A 22,131-nucleotide genomic window follows, 5' to 3' on the forward strand; every position below is an offset into this window, starting at 1 on the left:
ATTTTCCACCATAATTTGCTAATAAATTCATAAAAAATCCTATAATGTGATTTTCTGGATTTATTTTTCTAATTTTGTCTGACATAGTTGAAGTGTACCTATGATGAAAATTACAGGCCTCATCTTTTTAAGTGGGAGAACTTGCACAATTGGTGGCTGACTAAATACTTATTTTGCCCCACTGTAGCTACCATTCGGAAGAGGGCGTAAAAGAGCCTGGCACTTTTTATTTTGTGGCTGGCAGCTTCATAAAACATTGTACCCAATGATTTATGAAAACTTGCTTGATGGGTCATGTCCTCATTGTGGTTTTACAGACATGTTTAATACGTTTTATGTACACACTTCATTAGAATATTTATGAAATGCACATCGTTATATTTGGCAACACTAACATGCTGACCAGACCAGACATGTTGAGTGCTTCGCAAAATACATTTAGAAATTTATGTTATTCAATTATTGCGCGAACCAACGAGCACTCTGCGATGCCAGGGGCTAAAATAGAAGTCCTTTCTATTTCTGACGCAGATCGTGCTACAAGTCTTGCCTCTCCCATCTCATTACTGGTTTATAGAAGCAGGTACCCACGTGCCATCTCCTCATTGGTTATACCCAATGAGGAGATTGAAAGACGAACTGTTTTGCAGGTAGCCGTGGTAATACTATGAAAGTTTAGATGGATCACCATATAAATTCAATGATGAAAAAGCCTGGAAGGAGGAGAGATGACTAGAAACAATTCGGTTGGCCGTTTTATGTGTGGATTAATTTGTTGGAGTAGAGAACCTTGTGCATTTCAGTTAAAATAACAACTCAATGTTTATATGCCAGGACAAATTAGCTAGCAACAGCAAGCTAACTAGCTAAATTGCCATACATGTTTAATGCTTTTCGACCTGTCCCCAAATTAATGTCATTGGTTCAGAGTTTGTTTTGATATTTTAACCTGCGTTTGGTGTAGGGGGACAAAATAAATGTATGCACGCGCGCAGCCGGTTTGGGCTCCGTGTTACTTATTTTCCCTCGACTCCAACCTCATTCGATGCATTGAACGGATGTGGGTGGATCTATGTCTATATAACCGTGCAAATAAAAAAAACTCACAAAAGCTCTGACGAAGGCCGAAACGTACAGCTTATTAAAGAGCAGTGATACTAGCAAGAGCAGTGTGTGGGTTTCTTATTTAAAAAAATATATATATATAATCTAATGAAATACAATTAAAAACATATCAAGCTCACTCAGATCTTGCTGTGTGTGTATTGTGATTGTATGTCATGACACGTCTTGCTTTCACAATTTCACGTTTGCTAAAACGGCACATCCGATTGGCTGCCTCTGCAATCTCACTCTACCCGTGATATCAGTGATTTTTGATAAAGCAAGAAAATTAAATAAACTATTTGGTATCGTGGAAGATTGAATAAGTGTGCTTCAAACTGTTTGCAGCTATCGTCTATCTACAAGAATCTCGCTACACTCGCATGAACATCCGTTAACCATGTGTATGTGACATACAACTATATATCTGTGCTGAGAATGCGTCCCTACTCGTTGCCGTAAAGTGTGGTGTATTCGCGCATCCCAATTCAGGCAACTAACACGCGAATGGATGACTGCGTTGTACGAGTGTCGGCTCAATTGACGACAATATCACAAGGGGCATCAAAGGCAACAATATTATTTGATATTTTATACGCACGGCAGCTCTAGAATATAGATTAAACGTGCAATCGTAGTTTACATTAAATAATGGTTTGTATCGCATGTGCACAACATTCACCTTCGTGCACTATCGCCTCCACACAGCTAGAGGTGGCATTTTCCGAGATTAGATCCTCACACAGAGTCGCAGTAACCCCAAGAATAATAATTTTTGTACCCTCAGCAGGTCGTTTACTTTGGTGTGTTTTTTTTCTCACAAAATGACCAAATCTAAGGACAAGCGAGAGAAAGTCAGCGTTGCTAGCGAGGTAAGACACAAACTCTGTAACTTGAAAGTTTCTTACGTGACGTGGAATAATGTTTCGTTGCTCTGGAATTTGCAAGTTTATCTTAGCTAGCTACATTAACTAACAAGCTTCATTCAAACGTTGGATACCATGCGTGAGCTCACCTTAGCCAGAGAGGAAGAGGCGAAGTATATTGCTACCCTGTTTAGGGAGCCACGTTTGTGACAATTCACAGGTGTCACCCAATGTTATTGCCAGAGATATTTCATAGTTTATATGTCCCCTACACAGATTGATCGTGTTGAGGAGCGACGGTTGCGATGTCACGATAGTATCGAGAGGGCCGAGTTCAGACGGCGGCGCGAGGAGCTCTCGGATCAAGACAGGTGATGATTATGATGACAACGATGATAATGGTGATGAGAGCACAATTCCTAATCTCCCTCTATTCGACAGACAATCGCTGGAGGATGAAATGACGATAATGAACGATAGGATGCAAAAGTATGGTAAGGAAGACGTTTGTTTCGTGGAAAATGTTTTACGCAATTCATATAGTAGAATTGTAGTATAAGTGTTATTGTGAAACTGGATCCTGAATGATGATGAAATAATGATGAAACTGGATCCTGAATGATTGTGGACTTACTGGCTTGTTCCCTCTCATTTAGATAAAGAGCTGGAGGTGTTGAGAGGAGAGAACAGGAGGAATATGATGCTCTCTGTTGCTCTATTGGCTGTCAGTGCTCTCTTCTACTACGCCTTTATCCACTACTGATTTAAGAATTAGCTCATTTTAGCACATTTGACTGTGTTATGTTACATCTTCATCAGGACCAAATACTGCTTTGGCAGCTAAAAGCCTTAATGCAGCCATTTGTGTGAATTATACGGTAACATTCTGGGGTCTCTTTTTTTTTCTCACTTAACCTTCTATATTTGCACCTGCATGCGAGTGTTTACTTTTTTTTTCATGGGACAAATAGTAAAGACATGTCATTACCCAGTCATTTTTTTTCATGGGACAAATAGTAAAGACATGTCATTACCCAGTCATTTTTTTTGTATTACCTTTTTAATTTGGCATGAACACAAGTCATCTTATTGTCAAACAAATCAGTTTAAAAAGTAGGCTACCTGCCCATGTTCATCCACTCCAAAATAATTCCTGCATCCAATCAGTGCACTGTACACTCGTGTCATTTGATGAATGGAAAGTGAAATCTGTTACAAAACACCAAAAAAGTATAATGACATTTGGCAGTTGTCATTGGGTCTACAGTAGCCTGAATTGATGTGTCTTGCTGACAACATGACCTTTTCTGTAGAAAGAGAAGTCGGGACACTTGAAACGGGGCTGAAATATGTAACAGTCCCGCATGACAAGTGCAGCCACATGGGATAAAAAAAACACAGAATACAGAGGTGGGGGTGTTGGTTTCATGTGGGATAAGCTTTTATTTTCATATTTACCACTATAGCAGTACACGTTTCATTTTAAACAAATAAGATAATGGGTAAATTAGCATTATTTATTAGAGACCCCCCCAAAGTTATGACTTGTTTAATTTAGGGGGGCTCATATCTCTTTCAGGGTTTATCCCCACTTGTAATTCACACTCTGCTCATAGGTACCTCTGCTCTGTCAAGCTTTGGTACTCAAATTGCCTAATTTGTTGAGCCACTACAAATTGGATGTTCGTTGTGAAGTCATCCACATCATCAACTAACTCCTGGGCTGAGCTTTGCTTTCCCCTTCATACAGACTGTGGTATACTTTTACTACACTTCAATGGTTACTGATGCTCTTAAGGACCACTCATGGACCACTTAAGGACCACTCAAAGCAAAATCATGCACAATGCTTATGTAAATCATAAACTCTTCAAGCGTGACATAGTATACAATTCTTCCTTTGACTTCATTGCAATTTGTGCTCCGTAGTGCTATGATGAGGGTATGAAGACACTGTACTTCTCAATGGGTTTGCATAGTGCACCTTGGGATTGCGTTCTCAGACTGTTGCTAAAATGATGCTTTAGTTCTCATTGTGGTCAATAACCACTATGCCTGTCTGTTAGTTAAATCACCTGAGACTTGACTGGGCTTTATCACTTGACATAATTTTGCAAGGGTCTGTATTTACAAAGCATCTCGGAGTATGAGCACTCCTACTCAGAGATGCTTTGTCAATATGGGCACAGGGCTACATATACTGTATACCATTAGAATAAGGAAGGGGTGTATATGTGTTTTTGTCCACATCTTAATTAATTCCAAGCCTTTGGTGCCAAAATGAATCTCCCCATGGCCTTTTTTTGTTCAGGGATTGCATGTTTAGCAGTGCCTATGCATCTAAATGGTTTACATTGAGAATGTTTGATTACTCATGCATGCATTAAGGCCTTCCTACATGCAGACAGCTTCACATCATTTTGATCCCTCACCCAAGGCAACAAGTTTATATATATTTACTGTAAATTAATTCAGATAATTACATGCTTGGCATGTATGTACATTGTTCTTTTGTAATTATGTCTGAACATCCAAAAAACAAAATAAATGCATCTCTAAATCTGTTTTCTCTGGTTGACCATTCTATTGCTACTCAGAATCAACTATGACATAGAGGCAAAGCTCTCTTCTACAAGCCTGTGATATAATGGATCATATTTATGTATCATGATGCATAGTAGGATTACTCAGTCACTGCCAATATGTAGCATCCAGACATTTTGTGGCAGAACATTCACCACATAAGTTATGGTAGAGGGCAGGAGTGATTGTGTGTGTGGAGGACAACTGGGCCCGGGGAAAAGGTTTCTGGGAAGAACAAACTTATTTTTATTACTACATTATCATCAACAGGGTTTGAAACAAAGAAAATGTTTACCTCATCCCCTTAAAATTTTACAAACTAAACAAAACTAGGACAGCGGAGCAAGGAAACAGGATGCAACATAATAAACACGGTGACGACGAGTAGAAAGTAAGGCCCAAAACCTGAAATCCCCATGAATCCCCTAGACGGACAGGCTAGAATGCATGGAAGGATGTATTTGATATAACCCCGTTTTTCAATGAAGGCCAGGAGTTTTTCCCTGACCAGGGTTGTGGTAAATTCCAGTCAATTCAGGAAGTACACTGCAATTCCAATTATTTTTAATGAGGAAAATGTGGAATTGGAATTTGGTTTACTTTCTGAATTGAAATGGATTGGACCCCAACCCTGCTCTGGGCACTAGTTATGCTACATCTCACCACTCCCCATGTGTACAAAGGTTTAGTTGTTGCTGAAAGGAGAAGATCTTGACTGGCTAGGCACTCCAGTAAAGATCTTGGAGGGTAAAAACAAGCTGGGTGGGTGAGATGATTGGACTCCGTTTTGAAAGTCAGGCATACCAGGACGTATAGTGCAGTGCCTTAAAGGGAAACTACCTCTAACTTCCTTCATACTGGACACAGAGACAAAAATGGTATCCATGAGTTCATCTGACTCTGGAAGTAGAAAAGGACCTCATTGCCAAAATCCCAAAGTATCCCTTTAAAAAAGGCACAATGGGAGGTTTTCAGTTTCAGACAAAAACATATGTAGTGCTTGAGCTTCGGAGAGGTTCTAAATTAGAGTACACCACCGCATCTTGTACACAAACACACTGCAAATCATGGAGGCATGGCATGAATACAAGCAAAGGGATGGGGGGGCATGGAATCAATAGAAAAAACAGGAGCATGCAATGCAACACGTAATGTGACAGCTTGTCAATGTTGGTTTTCATAAAGTATTAAAATCACTTCTAAGCTGCATTCTGTACAGTGGATCTGATCTGATACATAGAGCTTGGGGCAGTAGAGAGAGGAGAGAGTGGTCTTTGTAACATCATTACAGGGAGAGCTGTCTCAAAGAGCCATAGAGTTAGGCAAACTGTCCTTCATGTTGGCACCAAACATTTTATTATAATCCACTTCTAACCGCCATTTTCTTTTCAAGCCAAAATAGGGCCCATGAACATTTTATGAATGCCAGTTTGCCAAACCATGTGCAGGGTACTGTTATCTGTCTATGGCAATATTATATGTGTCTGGGGGGCTCCCCCTGGTGGCTCAGGGCTGGTAGTGCTGGTGGATGAAGGAAAGCACATTATCCTTAGACAGCTTCTCAGGGTCAACCCGCGTCTGGGAGTCGTGAACTCTGACCCCGTCCTCCCACGCCCAGAACAGACGCTCTGTATGGCAGACGCTGAGGAGACACACACACACAAATTAGAAATGACATATTCAGTTCAATAACCTTTCAATCAATTTCATACCGCTCCTTGGGGATGTCCAGCCATTCCATGTATTTGATGGAAGCTAGCACACCTGATCCAACTTCTCAACTAATCATCAAGCACTTGAGTTGGGGTAGTTCAGGGCTACAACACAATTGTGAAATGTCTGGAGGTCCCAGAGGAGAGGTTTGAGACCCCCTGTCTAGAGTAGACTAGGTTCAGATGCAAAAACATGCAGACAATTCCTTGTCGCACATATCCTAGTCTACCACACAGATTTGAGACCGGTGCATAGTGGTACGCACTGGAACGGGGCCACAGAGTTGGCTGGCAGGTCGTAAGTGGACTGTTTAGTCATCTTGTTGAAGAAAAACTTCCTCTTGGTGTTCTTACTGTACGCCATCGTCCAGGGATCTGCACGTCAGAGGAAGAGAAATGTCTGTGAGAAAACATCCAGACTCCTGTATCCTAGAGCAGAAATGCTCTCTCTCTCTCTCTCTCTCTCTCTCTCTCTCTCTCTCTCTCTCTCTCTCTCTCTCTCTCTCTCTCTCTCTCTCTCTCTCTCTCTCTCTCTCTCTCTCTCTCTCTCTCTCTCTCTCTCTCTCTCTCTCTCTCTCTCTCTCTCTCTCTCTCTCTCTCTCTCTCTCTCTCTCTCTAAAAATATAAACACAACATGCAAACATTTCAAAGACTTTACTGAGTTGCAGTTCATTTAAGGAAATCAATCAATTGAAATAAATTCATTAGGTCCCACACAACTCCATTACATGTGGTCTGCGGTTGTGAGGCTGCCAAATTCTCTAAAACGATGTTGGAGGCGGCTTATGGTAGAGAAATTAAAATGTAATTATCTGGCAATAGCTCTCGTGGAAATTCCTGCAGTCAGAATGCCAATTGCACGCTCCCTCAAAACTTGAGACATCTGTGACATTGTGTTGTGTGACAAAACTGCACATTTTAGAGTGGCCTTTTATTGTCTCCAGCATAAGGAGCACCTGTGTAATGACCATGCTGTTCAATCAGCTTACTGATATGCCACACCAGTCAGGTGAATGGATTATCTTGGCAAAGGAGAAATTTTCACTTACAGGGATAACAAACCAATTTGGGCATAACATTTTAGAGAAATAACCTTTTTGTGCACATGTAAATTGTCTGGCATTATTGACTTTACATGTTACGTTTTTATTTTTGTTCAGTGTACATAAATCCACACTCTCCTACCATCGATGCTCTTTGATAATATACAGTGCATTTTTAAAGTATTCAGACTACTTTCCATTTTCCTTTTTTTTTTTTTACTTTACAGCCTTATTCTAAAAAATTTTTTAAATTACTCAATCTACACACAATACCCCATAATAACAAACAAAAACGTTTAAAAAAAAAAATGTTTTTGCTAATGTAAATAAGGTACTTCTGTTTATAATTTTTTATACATACAGTATCAGTCAAACATTTGGACATACCTACATTGTAGAATAATAGTGAAGACATCAAAACTATATATTTAATATGAGATTCTTCAAAGTAGCCACCCTTTGCCTTGATGACAGCTTTACATACTCTTGGTATTCTCTCAATTAACAGGTTTGCCTTGATAAAAATACATTTGTGAAATGTCTTTCCTTCTTAATGCGTTTGAGCCGTCAGTTGTGTTGTGGCATGGTAGGTGTGGTATACAGAAGATGGCCCTACTTGGTAAAAGACCAAGTCCATATTATGGAAAGAACAGCTCAAATAAGCAAAGAGAAACAACAGTCCATCACTACTTTAAGACATGAAGGTCATCCAATCTGGAAAATTTCAAGAAGTCTGAATGTTTCTTCAAGTGCAGTCACAAAAACCATCCAGCGCTATGATGAAACTGGCTGTCATGAGGACCGCCACAGGAAAGGAAGACCCCGAGTTACCTCTGCTGCAGAGAACAGTTACTAGACTCAGAAATTGATAAATGCTTCACAGAGTTCAAGTAACAGAGACATCTCAACAGCAACTGTTCAGAGGAGACTGCGTGAATCAGGCCTTCATGGTCGAATTGCTGCAATGAGACCACTACTAATGTACACCAATAATAAGAAGAGACTTGCTTGGGACAAGAAACACGAGCAATGGACACTAAACCAGTGGAAATTTGTCCTTTGGTCTGATGAGTCCAAATATGAGATTTTTGGTTCCAACTGCTCTGTCTTTGTGAGACGCAGAGTAGGCGATCTCCACATGTGTGCTTCCCACCTTTAAGCATGGAGGAGGTGGTGTGATGGTGTGGGGGTGCTTTGCTGGTAAGGGCTATTTGATCAAGGAGAGTGATGGAGTGCTGCAACAGATTAACTGGCCTCCACAATCACTGACCTCAACCCAATTGAGATGGTTTTGGATGAGTTGGACCACAGAGTGAAGGAAAAGCAGCCAACAAGTGCTCAGCATATGTGGGAACTCCTTCAAGACTGTTTGAAAAGCATTCCAGGTGAAGCTGGTTGAGAGAATGCCAAGAGTGTGCAAAGTTGTCATCAAGGCAAATAATCAAAAATATATTTTAATTTGTTTAACACTTTTTGGGTTACTACATGATTGCATGTGTTATTTCATAGTTTTGATGTCTTCACTATTATTCTACAATGTAGAAAATAGTAAAAAATAAAAAATAAAATGTATTAAGTGTGTCCAAACTTTTGACTAAGTATTCAGACCCTTTGCTATGAGACTCGAAATTGAGCTCAGGTGTATCCTATTTCCATTGATCATCCTTGAGATGATTCTACAACTTGATTGGAGCCCACCTGTGGTAAGTTCAATTGATTGGACATGATTTGGAAAGGCACACACTTGTCTATATAAAGGTCCCACAGTTGACAGTGCATGTCAGAGCAAAAACCAAGCCATGAGGTCGAAGGAATGGTCTGTAGAGCTCAGAGACAGGTTTGTGTTGAGGCACAGAACTGGGGAAGGACACAATAAGTGTCTACAGCATTGAAGGTCCCCAAGAACACAGTGGCCTGCATCATTCTTAAATGGAAGAAGTTTGGAACCACCAAGACTAGTTTTAGAGCTGGCCGCCTGGCCAAAGTGAGCAATCAACTTTCCAGAAGGACAACTATCTCTGCAGCACTCAACCAATCAGGCCTTTATGGTTGAGCGACCAGACGGAAGCCACTCCTCAGTAAAAGGCACAAGACAGTCTGCTTAGAGTTTACCAAAAGGCACCTAAAGGACTCTCAGACCATGAGAAACAAGATTCTCTGGTCTAATGAAACCCAAGACTGAAATCTTTGGCCTGAATGGCAAGCGTCATGTCTGGAGGAAACCTGGCACCATCTGTACGGTGAAGCATGTTGGTGGCAGCATCATGCTGTGGGGATGTTTGTCCTTGAGTGCCCCAGCCAGAGGCCGGTCTTGAACCCAAACTAACATCTCTGGAGAGACCTGAAAATAGCTGTGCAGCGAAGCTCCCCATCATACCTGACGAGATTGAGAGGATCTGCAGAGCGGAATGGGAGAAACTCCCCAAATACCGGTGTGCCAAGCTTGTAGCATCATAGCAAAGAAGACTTGAGGCTGTAATCGCTGCCAAAGGTGCTTCAGCAAAGTACTGAGTAAAGGGTCTGAATACTTATGTAAATGTGATATCAGTTTATTTGAAAAAATCTAAACCTGTTTTTGCTTTGTCATTATGGGGTATTGTGTGTAGATTGATGAGAAAACAAATTGTTAATCCATTTTAGAATAAGCCAGTAACATAACAAAATATGGAAAAAGCCAGTAACATAACAAAATATGGAAAAAGCCAAGGGGTCTTAATACTTTCCGAATGCAATGTATGTCACCTTAGCGACAGTACATACCGTTGATAGTTTTGATGATGTATAGGCCATTCGGGAGGAAGTGGCGGTCGTCCCGGCCAGTGTAGGACAGACGAGGGACTCCTCCTGAACTCTTAGTCACCTTCATTTCCAGTCTAGGCGGTTGAGGAATATTCATTCATTTATTTATACATTCTTAGACTAATGCAAAGTTCTCCGTCTCAAAAGTGGACTATGGCAATAGCATTAACCTTCTCATACCTGACAAAGATCTTGTCCATCTCCTCCAGCCTGTACACCTCTTTCACTCTGAGGAGAAAAGCAGAGAAACATTAGGACTTCCCAAAAATTCCTCCAGATCTTCTCTTCATATTTATGCTTATTCAAGCAGAAAAAAAAGTTAGAGTGTAGGGTTGTTACCTGATAGGGTTCATGTCTGGTCGGCTTGGCTTGGACACGGCCCTCACAAACTTCTCCGCCATCTGAATTCTGGAGACAGTGACCACAGTTCAGCAACAATACATGTAATCACCAGATAAAGTAAAGGCAGGTGTGAAAGTAAGCCAGTACGGTCTGGTACTATTAGGCCCAGAATCTTCTATCCAAAATGTTAATCTAGGCAGAGGCTGCGGCTCCATGGATCCCTGAGCCGAAGATCCAAATCACGTTTAACACGTTTACACACTACATTAAGCACACATTTGTATGGTCACCCTCCCTTTATATTTCTCAATGTCAATGGTGAAAGATAATTGTTGACTGTTTTACTGGTGAAACGTCCATGCAGCATCTGCATACCAACCATTTGATCTCAATCAGTTTCATGGGGATATGCATTTAGATCTTCTTGTGTTATACAGTGTTGATTAGAAGTAGCCCAGTGTTGTTTTGAATAATGTAAAATGATAGTATTTTAGAGCAGATGGTAAACTGTAGCATAGCCTACCTGGGTTTATTTTAAATATACAGCGCGTTCTGAAAGTATTCGAAGTCTCGACTTTTCCCACATTTTGTTCCGGTGTGTGCCTTTCCAAATCATGTCCAATCAATTCAATTTACCACAGGTAGACTCCAATCAAGTTGTAGAAACATCTCAAGGATGATCAATGGAAACAGGATGCACCTGAACTCAATTTCGAGTCTCATAATAAAGGGTCTGAATACTTACATAAATAAGGTATTTCCGTTTTAGTATTTTTTAAAATAAATTTGCAAACATTTCTAAAAACCTGTTTCCACTTTGTCATTACGGGGCATTGCGTGTAGATTAATGAGGATGTATTTTTTTAGAATAAGGCTGTAATGTAACAACATGTGGATAAAGTAACTGTAAGCACACATTTTGCCTAGTGGCGCGCTATTGAGTTTAGGCCACATGAGAGAAACATTTCACCATTTGCACAATCATACTATAATCTCATAAGAAATTAGGTGGTGTTTTTAATTTTACAGTAACGTTGTATGTGCTGATCTAACTTTAGTAAATGAGCACCATAGCGGAGTTGCCGGTTCTCTACGAGTAGAGCAGAGTCAGAAAGTAGAGAATCCCACACATGTGCAGAAGCTTCAGGACTTTAGCTGTGGGAAAGAGGGGTCCAGAAAAGTCCGATCCGTAGCCACTCCGTTAAATCTACTTTCACCCCTGGGTGATGGTTAGGGTTGTTGCCTCACCGTTGGTTGAAGTGCTGGACCCGAACGTCAGTGCCGTTGAGAACCAGGGCATCTAGCACATGTACCGCGTTAATCCTGCGCTGGGCTTTACCCTGTGTTCAACAAACATTTTTTAAAAGGTAAACAACCATAGTAATTACTTACTCTCTTCTTTTGCCTTCCCCTATTCAACCTCCCCCATCTCGTCCTCTCCTCTCTCACCTCTCCCTTCAGCTCCTGGACAATCTCTACACTGAGCAGGGTCTCTCTCGGCAGCTCCAGCTTGAAGTTCTCCAGCTTCCTCCAGCGCAGAGGATGCTTGCCGTCCCAGGTGTAGATCTGAGACTTCTGTAGAGAGAGAGAGAAAGAAGCATGAGAAGAGTGGCATACCCATGTCTATTTGTGAATAACGAGAACTTCTGCTGAGATGATCATGGCCCAGGTCCAAAGTCCAGAGTGGTCTGCTCTCTCTCACCCCAAGACCTAACAGGAAGAGCTGTTCCCCTCCTCCCACAATACACCGGTAGTCCAGGACATGGTGCACCTTATCCAGAGTGGTGGAGCTCAGAGGGGTGGGCTTGGAGTTCAACAACTCGATGTCAGAACCCTGAGAGACATAGGCAAAGAGAGAGACATAGATAAGAGATAAAGAGAGAGAGTGAGACAGAAAAAAAGAGAGCGTTAAATTCTACGAATACATGATCAAACACATGGTGATAAAAACACCATCACCATACAGACAATTAAATGCACACAGTTCAGTGTGACTATGTACTACCGTATCAAACACACCCTTTCCTTGATACTAGGTAAGGGATGGGAGGGCATAATCTCACCTTCATCAGCTCATAGAATTTGGAATTGGGGTCTGAAGAGACATGAGTGACTCTGGCCTTATCAGGGATCTAAAGAGACAGAAAGAGAGAGACACACAGCGAGAGAGAGAGAGAGACATAAATAAACAAATAACTAGTGAGTGCTATGAAGCAAGATGATTGAATTGCTCAGATACCAGTCTCTATACACACTGACTACCCCTCACTAACTCCTCAGTACTACTCACCCCCCAAAGCTTCAGACACTCCTTCCGGATATCAGCCTGCCTGGCCTCTGACAGGGTCCTGACAATACACAACACAGTCAGATTGTACTTGCACATGCAGGTACACTACATTCCAACACGTTTACACTGATTGGAACAGTAGAAGGGAGAGGGTAGGTAACTCACGTGTCTAAGACGTAGGCATGGATCTTAGCCAGGGCTTTGATCTGGACTACACAGTGGCTGCAGGGAGACATGGATGATTATAAAGCCTTTGTTTATTTGTGTGTGTGTGTGTGTGTGTGTGTCTTTCTACCTCTCGTTAGAGTTGATCATGTGGTTGTAGAACTCAGTGTCTCCTTTGATGAGTTCGATGGGCATCACCTCGTTGACGTCAGACTCCGAGTTCCTCAGGTGGTTGAGCTTCAGGTTGACAGTGAACATGTACTCCCTGACCGGATCTGAACCAGGCTTCAGACCGCGACACACAATGTATCTGAAAACCAAGGATATAATGTTAGAACATAGCTAATCGGTATTGGTCAAAGTAAATAGTATTGGCCTCAACAGCATTTACACACACCTCTCGGAGTTGGCGGGCCTGCTGGTGATGGGTTTGAAGAGGGACACCCGGTCAAAGCAGAGGTAGAGCAGGTACACCAGCCCCACACTGAACGGTGTGAACAGGTCAAAGGTCTTACACACAAAGTGACCACCTGGGGGAGACAGAGAACACAAGTCACTCACTGTCCTTACACTTCTGGAGAGTAAGAGACAGACAGACGTACCTGTCCGGAGCACAGACATTGCGGTGAGGAACTGACAGAGCAGTAGTTGTTTGCTCAGAATCTCCTGGATGTTCTCCTGCCCCTCCACTGAGAACCCCTACCAATCAGGAAACAAAGATGTGCTCAACATCACACCCTACCAATCATAACACATCTCACTAAGCCTTTGGCCAATGATGACACAGTGCCATGAAGACTCCAACTCACCCCGTCAGCCATGAGGAAGTGCAGTCCTCTCCTTTCTGTACTCTCCATGATGAAATTCCGGAAGGCACTGATGTTCTCCGGACGAGTGATGTCACCATCCCCGTCCACCCCGCCTTCCCCTGAGCCACAGGGAGGGTGAAAAGCGAAGACGATGACCATAAGATCTTATTCCAATTTGTTCAACCATATTTGACGATCAGCACATGGGATCCATCATGGTACATACCGTAGTAGGGTTCAAACAGTTCGCTGGGTGCGGCGTAGAAGTCTTCCAGTTTGAAGTCGCAGGGTCCTTTGAGGGTCATACCGAATCCCTTGGCATGCCAGCGCCGCCGCCACAGGATGTATTCTGAGAATCCCCCCGGCCCCGCACACACATCCCCGAAATACAGCAGCTCCCCCTCGCGCTCTCGCGTCTGGGGCTTCTGCATGGGGAGAGACACGGACAAAAACACACCTTTATCACCTAACACCTGGACACCAGTCACAAATATCTACTAAATATGCATTTGCTAAATGTCACTTTCATTGACTAGATCAAGTGTGAATGGAAAGGGTCACTCACCCCTTGTGAATCCTTTGGGTTGGTGAACATGCTGTCAAAGACGTGATCCATGTTGGCCATCTTCATAGCCGCTCTAGAAAGAAAACAAACAGATAAGACAGTCATTATTATCAGCTACTGTAAGTAAAAAGCCGGGGGCCTCATTTAGAACCGTGGCGTAAATTTGACACTTAATATCGGCGTGTGCCATTTCTGAAAAGAATACGTACGTCCAAAAATATTGAGATTTATAAACTTGGCGCACACTATACAGTCGTGGCCAAAAGTTGAGAATGACACAAATATTAACTTTCACAAAGTCTGCTGCCTCAGTGTCTTTAGATATTTTTTGTCAGATGTTACTATGGAATACTGAAGTATAATTACAAGCATTTCATAAGTGTCAAAGGCTTTTACTGACAATTACGTTGCTGCAAAGAGTAAAAATTGGCAGTGTTGACCCTTCATTTTCAAGACCTCAGCAAACCTCCCTGGCATGCTGTCAATTAACTTCTGGGCCACATCCTGACTGATGGCAGCCCATTCTTGCATAATCAATGCTTGGAGTCAGAATTTGTGGGTTTTTGATTGTCCACCCGCCTCTTGAGGATTGACCACAAGTTCTCAATGGGATTAAGATCTGGGGAGTTCCCTGGCCATGGACCCAAAATATCGATGTTCCCGAGCCACTTAGTTATCACTTTTGCCTTATGGCAAGGTGCTCCATCATGCTGGAAAAGGCATTGTTCGTCACTAAACTGTTCCCGGATGGTCGGGAGAAGTTGCTCTCGGAGGATGTGTTAGTACCATTCTTTATTCATGGCTGTGTTCTTAGGCAAAATTGTGACACCATCCTCCAAAAGTCTTCACCTCACTGTGGGTGCAGATGCACTTACACCTGCCTGCTGCCATTCCTGAGCAAGCTCTGTACTGGTGGTGCCCTGATCCCGCAGCTGAATCAACTTTAGGAGACAGTCCTGGAGCTTGCTGGACTTTCTTGGGCGCCCCGAAGCCTTCTTCACAACAATTGAACAGCTCTCCTTGAAGTTCTTGATGATCCGATAAATGGTTGATTTAGGTGCAATCTTACTGGCAACAACATCCTTGCCTGTGAAGTCCTTTGTGGGCAAAGCAATGACGACGGCACGTGGTTCCTTGCAGGTAGCCATGGTTGACAGAGGAAGAACAATGATTCCAAGCACCACCCTCCTTTTGAAGCTTCCAGTCTGTTTTTTAAACTCAATCAGCATGACAGAGTGATCTCCAGCCTTGTCCTCGTCAACACTCACACCTGTGTTAACGAGATAATCACTGACATGTCAGCTTGTACTTTTGTGGCAGGGCTGAAATGCAGTGGAAATGTTTTGGAGGGGATTCCGTTCATTTGCATGGCAATGGGGGACTTTGCAATTAATTGCAATTCATCAAATCACTCTTCATAACATTCTGGAGTATATGCAAATTGCCATCATACAAACTGAGGCAGCAGTTGAAAATTTATATTTGTGTCATTCTCAAAACCTATGGCCACGACTGTACATACGCAGCAATAAAGCTCTGCCTGGAAAACACCCTGCATTCACATTTTATGGTGATACTAGCACCCTTTATTTGCTGTATAATTTGTCACTATTGGAATTAGGCCACACCAGTTTGTAAAAGAAAGAGCAATGGCATTTGATCACATTTCTGTAGAGGTGCAGCCAGAATATTTTTGCAGTGACTTTTTCAAACTAAACATGCATGCTACCTTTAGCGAGTGCCAGTCTGCAAGATTGCCTGTACACTACATGAACAAAAGTATTTGGACAAGAGGTCGACCGTTTAATCGGAATGGCCGATTTCAAGTTGTCATAACAATCGGAAATCTGTATTTTCGGACACCGATTTGGCCATTTTTTTTTACACCTTTAATTTCATCTTTATTTAACTAGGCAAGTCAGTTACGAACACATTTTTACTTTCAATGACGGCCTAGGAACGGTGGGTTAACTGCCTTGTTCAGGGGCAGAACGACATATTTTTACCTTGTCAGCTCGGGGATTCAATCTTGCAACCTTACAGTTAACTATTCCAACGCTCTAACCACCTGATTACATTGCATTCCACGAGGAGACTGCCTGTTACGCGAATGCAGTAAGCCAAGGTAAGTTGCTAGCTAGCATTAAACTTATCTTGTAAAAAACAATCAATCAATCAATCATAATCACTAGTTAACTACACATGGTTGATGATATTACTAGTTTATCTAGCGTGTCCTGCGTTGCATATAATCGTTGCGGTGCGCATTCGTGAAAAAGGACTGCCGTTGCTCCAATGTGTTCCTAACCATAAACATCCATGCCTTTCTTAAAATCAATACACAGAAGTATATATTTTTAAACCTGCATATTTAGCTAAAAGAAATCCAGGTTAGCAGGCAATATTAACCAGGTGAAATTGTGTCACTTCTCTTGCGTTCATTGCACGCAGAGTCAGTGTATATGCAACAGTTTGGGCCGCCTAATTTGCCAGAGTTTTACGTAATTATGACATAACATTGAAGGTTGTGCAATGTAACAGGAATATTTAGACTTATGGATGCCACCCGTTAGATAAAATCAAGAACGGTTCCGTATTTCACTGAAAGAATAAACGTCTTGTTTTCGAGATGATAGTTTCCAGATTCGACCATATTAATGACCTAAGGCTCGTATTTCTGTGTGTTATTATGTTATAATTAAGTATGATTTGATAGAGCAGTCTGCCTGAGCGGTGGTAGGCACCAGCAGGCTCATAAGCATTCATTCAAACAGCACTTTAGTGCGTTTTGCCAGCAGCTCTTCGCAATGCTCCAAGCATTGCGCTGTTTATGACTTCAAGCCTATCAACTCCCGAGATTAGGCTGGTGTAACCGATGTGAAATTGCTAGCTAGTTAGCGGGGTGCGCGCTAATAGCGTTTCAAACATCACTCGCTCTGAGACTTGGTGTGGTTTTTCCCCTTGCTCTGCATGGGTAACGCTGCTTCGAGGGTGGCTGTTGTCGATGTGTTCCTGGTTCGAGCCCAGGTAGGAGAGAGGAGAGGGACGGAAGCTATAGTGTTACACTGGCAATACTAAAGTGCCTATATGAACATCCAATAGTCAAAGTTTAATGAAATACAAATGGTATAGAGAGAAATTGTCCTATAATTCCTATAATAACTACAACCTAAAACTTCTTACCTGGGAATATTGAAGACTAATGTTAAAAGGAACCACCAGCTTTCATATGTTCTCATGTTCTGAGCAAGGAACTTAAACTTTAGCTTTCTTACATGGTACATATTGCACTTTTACTTTCCTCTCCAACACTTTGTGTTTTTGCATTATTTAAACCAAATTGAACATGTTTCATTATTTATTTGAGGCTAAATTTATTTTATTGATGTATTATATTAAGTTAAAATTAGTGTTCATTCAGTATTGTTGTAATTGTCATAATTACAAATACATTTTTATTTATTTTTTAAATCGGCTTTTTTTGGTCCTCCAATAATCAGCATCGGCATTGAAAAATCATAAATCGGTCAACCTCTAATTTGGACACCTGCTCGTTGAACATCTCATTCCAAAATCATGGGTATTAATATGGAGTTGGTCCCCCTTTTCTGCTAAAACAGCCTCCACTCTTCTGGGAAGGCTTTCCACTAGATGTTGGAACATTGCTACAGGGATTTGCTTCCATTCAGCCACAAGAGCATTAGTGAGGTCGGGCACTGATGTTGGGCGATTATGCCTGGCTCGCAGTCCGCGTTCCAATTTATCCCAACGGTGTTCGATGGGGTTGAGGTCAGGGCTCTGTGTAGGACAATCAAGTTCATCCACACTGATCTCAACAAACCATTTCTGTATGGACCTCGCTTTGTACAGAGGGGCATTGTAATTGTAATGCTGAAACAGGAAAGGGCCTTCCTCCAAACTGTTACCACAAAGTTGGAAGCACAGAATCATCTAGAATGTCATTGTATCCTGTAGCATTAAGATTTCCCTTCACTGGAACTAAGGAGTTTAGCCCAAAACCATTAAAAACAGCCCCAGACCATTATTCCTCCTCCACCTAACTTTACAGTTGGCAACTATGTATTCGGCAGGTGAGCTTTACACCAGTCCAACCGGTGTCTTGTGTGTGGCTTCTCAGCCATAAAAACCCATTTCATGAAACTCCAGAAGAACAGTTCTTGTGTTGACGTTGCGTTCAGAGGCAGTTTGGAACTTGGTTGTGAGTGATGCAACCAAGAACAGATGAGTTTTACGCGCTATGCGCTTCAGCACTCGTTGGTCCCATTCTGTGAGCTTGTGTGGCCTACCACTTTGCGGCTGAGCCATTGTTGCTCCTAGATGTTTCCACTTCACAATAACAGCACTTACAGTTGACCGGGGCAGCTCTAGCAGAGCAGAAATTTGATGAACTGACTTGTTGGAAAGGTGTCATCCTATGACGGTGCCAGTTGAAAATCACTGAGCTCTTCAGTAAGACCATTCTACTGCCAATGTTTGTCTTTGGAGATTGCATGGCTGTGTGCTCGATTTGATACACCTGTCAGTAACGGGTGTGGCTGAAATAGATGAATCCACTAACTTTTGGAAATGTAGTATATTGGAAACAATTTAAAAGTAGGCTACAGCCCACACTTCAATGCAAAGGACGAATTGTTGCTCAATATTTAGTTTATCAATAGATTATTGGGTTTCTGTGTCCTGCCTTGGTAATGGCTGAGATGAAATAGGCAATGTTGTCGCACTCCTATCGCACAGAAATACTGTCGCCTACACATACTGTCACATATTTGACATAAGCTACCAGTCTATTTACTTTATTGGCAGAATGTTTGCACTGTATCTGGCAAAGGAAAACAACGGCAAATAGTTGTGGACCTGTTAATTCAACAATGTTTTGCATCGACTTTTCCCCCAACCTAAATATGCTGCACTTCCCGCGAATACTGAAACATTGTTTAGGCTACTAACAACAAATCAAAATTACAGTAGGCTACATACTAGCATACATACAGTACCAGTCAAAAGTTTGGACACACCTACGCAATCAAGGGTTTGCCGTTAATGAGACAAGTGAAAATCAAGTGCTTTACTTTTGGAATCTAAACAATTAGACATAAGAATCCATTCCCTATTTATTTGTATAACCATTGCAGAATTATATTCCTCACCTTTTCTGTTCGTGATGTGTTCATATTTCTGAAGTAGCCATACAACAAATTACCACGTGGGAAAACTGCATATCACATGCATATTTTGGGATATATTTTGTACACAGTTAATAAATGAGGCCCCAGGTGCTTCATTAGCAGTGTGAGCTAGCATGTGTTTGTGTGATGCTAGAACATTAGTGGGTTATTCAGTAAGTTCAGCTACCTGTTGAGGAAGAAGGCTCCTCTAATAGTCTCGTAGGGGTTGGAGCGTGTTCGAGCTCGCCTCATCTCCTCCCCCTCCAGATCGTCAAACACCGTCTGCAGACCACACACACTTTTTACTGCCATAACTTACTTATGCCATTATAGAATCAATATCCTGATGATGAGTTGTTTGCAGTTGAATAGAGGGTTGTTCTTTAGGTGGCTCACCTTGCACCTCAGAAGGCTGTGTAGAAGATCCTCTGTGCAAAATTCTGTCTCATCCTCAATCCTCAGTTTCCTCTGAGATAGACCAAAAAATATAGTGCACAAGTGAGAATGACAGATCGAGAAGAATGTGTGTTAAAAGTGAGTGCACGCGGATGTGTGTACCGGTCCCACAGCCATCCACCCTCTCAGCTCATCTGCATCTGGGATCTCTGTGGAGCATTCTGGGAACCACTTCAGCTCTTCTACAGCACCGGGCTAGAGAGAGAGAAAAAAGGTGTTGTTTACATTGGTGAGCGCATTCTTTTCTCCTGTAGACTGTACATAGAATTGGGAAATATCCCATACTAACAGCCTATTTTAATCTTATGAGATGACAGTGTGACAAAGCTATCTGCTTGCTTATGTCTGTGATGATGTTGTTGTGTAATACCTCAATTTCGTCTTGCCAGTCAACGTTGAGCTCTCCCTGGAAGCCCTGCAGCGTGAGTCCCAGACCCCTCCTCCCTCTCTGAGTGGACGCCTCGATGATCTCCTTGCGCCCCTGGCCAAACTTACCTAGACCCTCACCTTCCCGGAAACCCATTTTGGCCTAGAGGTGGAAGAAGGGAACACAGAATAAAATGTGAGAGAGGGTTAAAGAGATGAGAAGAGGGATGGAACATTCTGGGATCCATGATCGCTCGTAGTTTTATCTTTGTAAGTCAATGGGACACGTGAGTGTCATCTTACCATGAGTTTCTGCGACACGGTGTTGTACATGGTGAACTTGTTGGCGTTGCTCTGTTTGGCATCGTCTGTGGCCGATGCATTCTGGGATACAATGGGCATAGAGAACCCTGGTCTATGGTCCTCCGAGTCACTGTGGGAGTCACTCTGACTAGAGTCTGAGAGGAGGCGGCACACACACAAACAAAAACACAGGTCATGTCCTGTGACATTCTGCCAAATCCTGAATATCTCATTGCACAGTGAGAACTATATACAAGGCAATGTGATGGTGATTTCACTGACTGGTTGTCAGTAGCGGCGACTCCTCATCTGAGCTAGCTTCCTCAAGACGTTGTTTCTTAATCCGTTTCAGCGGTTCGGAGGCCGCCTCGCCCCTTCTCTTCATCATGGCTGAGGAGGGGTGATGGGGGGGGGGGGGGCAAAGACAAAGATAGCTCACACACTTCTTCATTCAATACTGTGGGGATGCATTTGCTTCATTGTAATCCACTACAGAGTTCAAACCCACTGATTACATTTGCTTGGACATTGTAATACGATGTAAGGGAAGTTAATTAAGTAATTCAGTGTAAATGCCTATTCTCCATCAATAGCCCAGATATCGTTGGACGCTAAAAAACAATTGCTTGATTCTACTATGATAGAATCACATAGGGCCACAATGATGTGGCTTATCCATCAAATAAAATGCATATACAAATAACATGAAGTCACTAGCGTGTATTGTCTTGATTATGATTAAATGCATTGGCTTGCATTTTATCTGTTTTAATTTTGCAGTAATATGCTACCTCATTGGAGATATTATACTACGTAATTCCTTGGCAATTACAGGTAGCTCTAAGAGAAGTAGGTATTTACCTCTTGTTTGCTGTGTTTGGCTAACTAACGTTAACAAGTCGGACCATTCCACAGCCCTAACGTTACTCTCCTGCTTGCCGACTCAGCACGAGCACCAAGCTAGCTACTAGCAACGACAAATGGGAAGATTCACCACTTTTCTGATATAAATATCTGAAACGAAACTGAGTTCGACACCACTCTGACGTGAAAAGTGTCGATTTCACCCTCTGTAAGTGAGCGGGCTAGCTAGTTGTTTACCAGCTAGCTACGTGAAATATTTTCTTCTCTGCTAGAGAACCTCCACTTGTCATTGCAACGACACACTTTATTAGAATATATCCATTAACGTTTTATGTCTTCGTAGAATTCATTTCCATGCACAAAGTGTGATTAATGTCGCATAAAACGAGGTCAACGTTAATGCGCGTTCAAATTTCTGTTTTCTGAATTATCGTAAAGGTCCTTCGAATATGTATGACGCAAGTTAGTGACGCTTTTGGTGGCATGGGGCTCAAGATAAGTGCCTGATTCAGAAGTGTGCAAAACAACAACCGGACAACAACTGCTGAAGCATTAATAATTTAAACAACATTATTTATTAAATAGTTACAACATTTACAGCCATGCCCGCTTCATAGTTGTATTATTGTAGTCTGGAGAAACAGTACACAAGTTCACATCAATAGCGCCCCTCTGTGG

At 42.1% G+C, this 22,131-nt stretch overlaps 2 protein-coding genes across 3 annotated transcripts; one reads left to right on the forward strand and one right to left on the reverse strand.

Annotated features, from left to right (window-relative positions):
- Positions 1-1,545: 1,545 nt before the first annotated feature.
- Positions 1,546-4,534, forward strand: ccdc167 (coiled-coil domain containing 167). Of its 2 annotated transcripts, XM_046298633.1 has the most exons (5): positions 1,546-1,674; positions 1,895-1,976; positions 2,247-2,341; positions 2,412-2,464; positions 2,627-4,534. In XM_046298633.1, exons 2-5 carry the CDS (start codon positions 1,929-1,931, stop codon positions 2,731-2,733), a joined length of 303 nt encoding a protein of 100 aa, XP_046154589.1. In that variant the 5' UTR covers positions 1,546-1,674; positions 1,895-1,928; the 3' UTR covers positions 2,734-4,534. The 2 variants fall into 2 exon arrangements, with proteins under 2 accessions (XP_046154589.1, XP_046154588.1); XM_046298632.1 differs by lacking the exon at positions 1,546-1,674 and having other exon boundaries at positions 1,709-1,976.
- Positions 4,535-4,770: 236 nt separating this feature from the next.
- Positions 4,771-21,892, reverse strand: cmtr1 (cap methyltransferase 1). Its single transcript, XM_046298630.1, has 24 exons — positions 21,451-21,892; positions 20,872-20,979; positions 20,590-20,744; positions 20,291-20,449; positions 20,023-20,115; positions 19,861-19,932; positions 19,652-19,746; positions 14,279-14,351; positions 13,940-14,138; positions 13,714-13,832; positions 13,507-13,603; positions 13,302-13,434; positions 13,035-13,214; positions 12,905-12,961; positions 12,740-12,797; positions 12,513-12,581; positions 12,152-12,283; positions 11,899-12,024; positions 11,698-11,789; positions 10,447-10,515; positions 10,288-10,335; positions 10,069-10,181; positions 6,532-6,640; positions 4,771-6,195 (listed from the first exon to the last, which is right to left on the reverse strand). Exons 2-24 carry the CDS (start codon positions 20,975-20,977, stop codon positions 6,060-6,062), a joined length of 2,490 nt encoding a protein of 829 aa, XP_046154586.1. The 5' UTR covers positions 20,978-20,979; positions 21,451-21,892; the 3' UTR covers positions 4,771-6,059.
- Positions 21,893-22,131: the final 239 nt, after the last annotated feature.

Source organism: Oncorhynchus gorbuscha, linkage group LG14, assembly GCF_021184085.1.
Source record: "Oncorhynchus gorbuscha isolate QuinsamMale2020 ecotype Even-year linkage group LG14, OgorEven_v1.0, whole genome shotgun sequence".
Classification (NCBI taxonomy): domain Eukaryota; kingdom Metazoa; phylum Chordata; class Actinopteri; order Salmoniformes; family Salmonidae; genus Oncorhynchus; species Oncorhynchus gorbuscha.

Bases quoted from the DNA above. Each gene is read 5' to 3' on its own strand.
- ccdc167 (XM_046298633.1), top strand. From the start codon at position 1,929: ATGACCAAATCTAAGGACAAGCGAGAGAAAGTCAGCGTTGCTAGCGAG. The intron at 1,977-2,246 runs GTAAGACACAAA...TCCCCTACACAG, and splicing joins AAGTCAGCGTTGCTAGCGAG to ATTGATCGTGTTGAGGAGCG. The intron at 2,465-2,626 runs GTAAGGAAGACG...CCTCTCATTTAG, and splicing joins CGATAGGATGCAAAAGTATG to ATAAAGAGCTGGAGGTGTTG.
- cmtr1 (XM_046298630.1), bottom strand. From the start codon at position 20,977: ATGATGAAGAGAAGGGGCGAGGCGGCCTCCGAACCGCTGAAACGGATT. The intron at 14,352-19,651 runs GTAGCTGAACTT...TTTTCTTTCTAG, and splicing joins GGAGCCTTCTTCCTCAACAG to AGCGGCTATGAAGATGGCCA. The intron at 10,336-10,446 runs GTAACAACCCTA...TTTTCTCCTCAG, and splicing joins CCAGACATGAACCCTATCAG to AGTGAAAGAGGTGTACAGGC.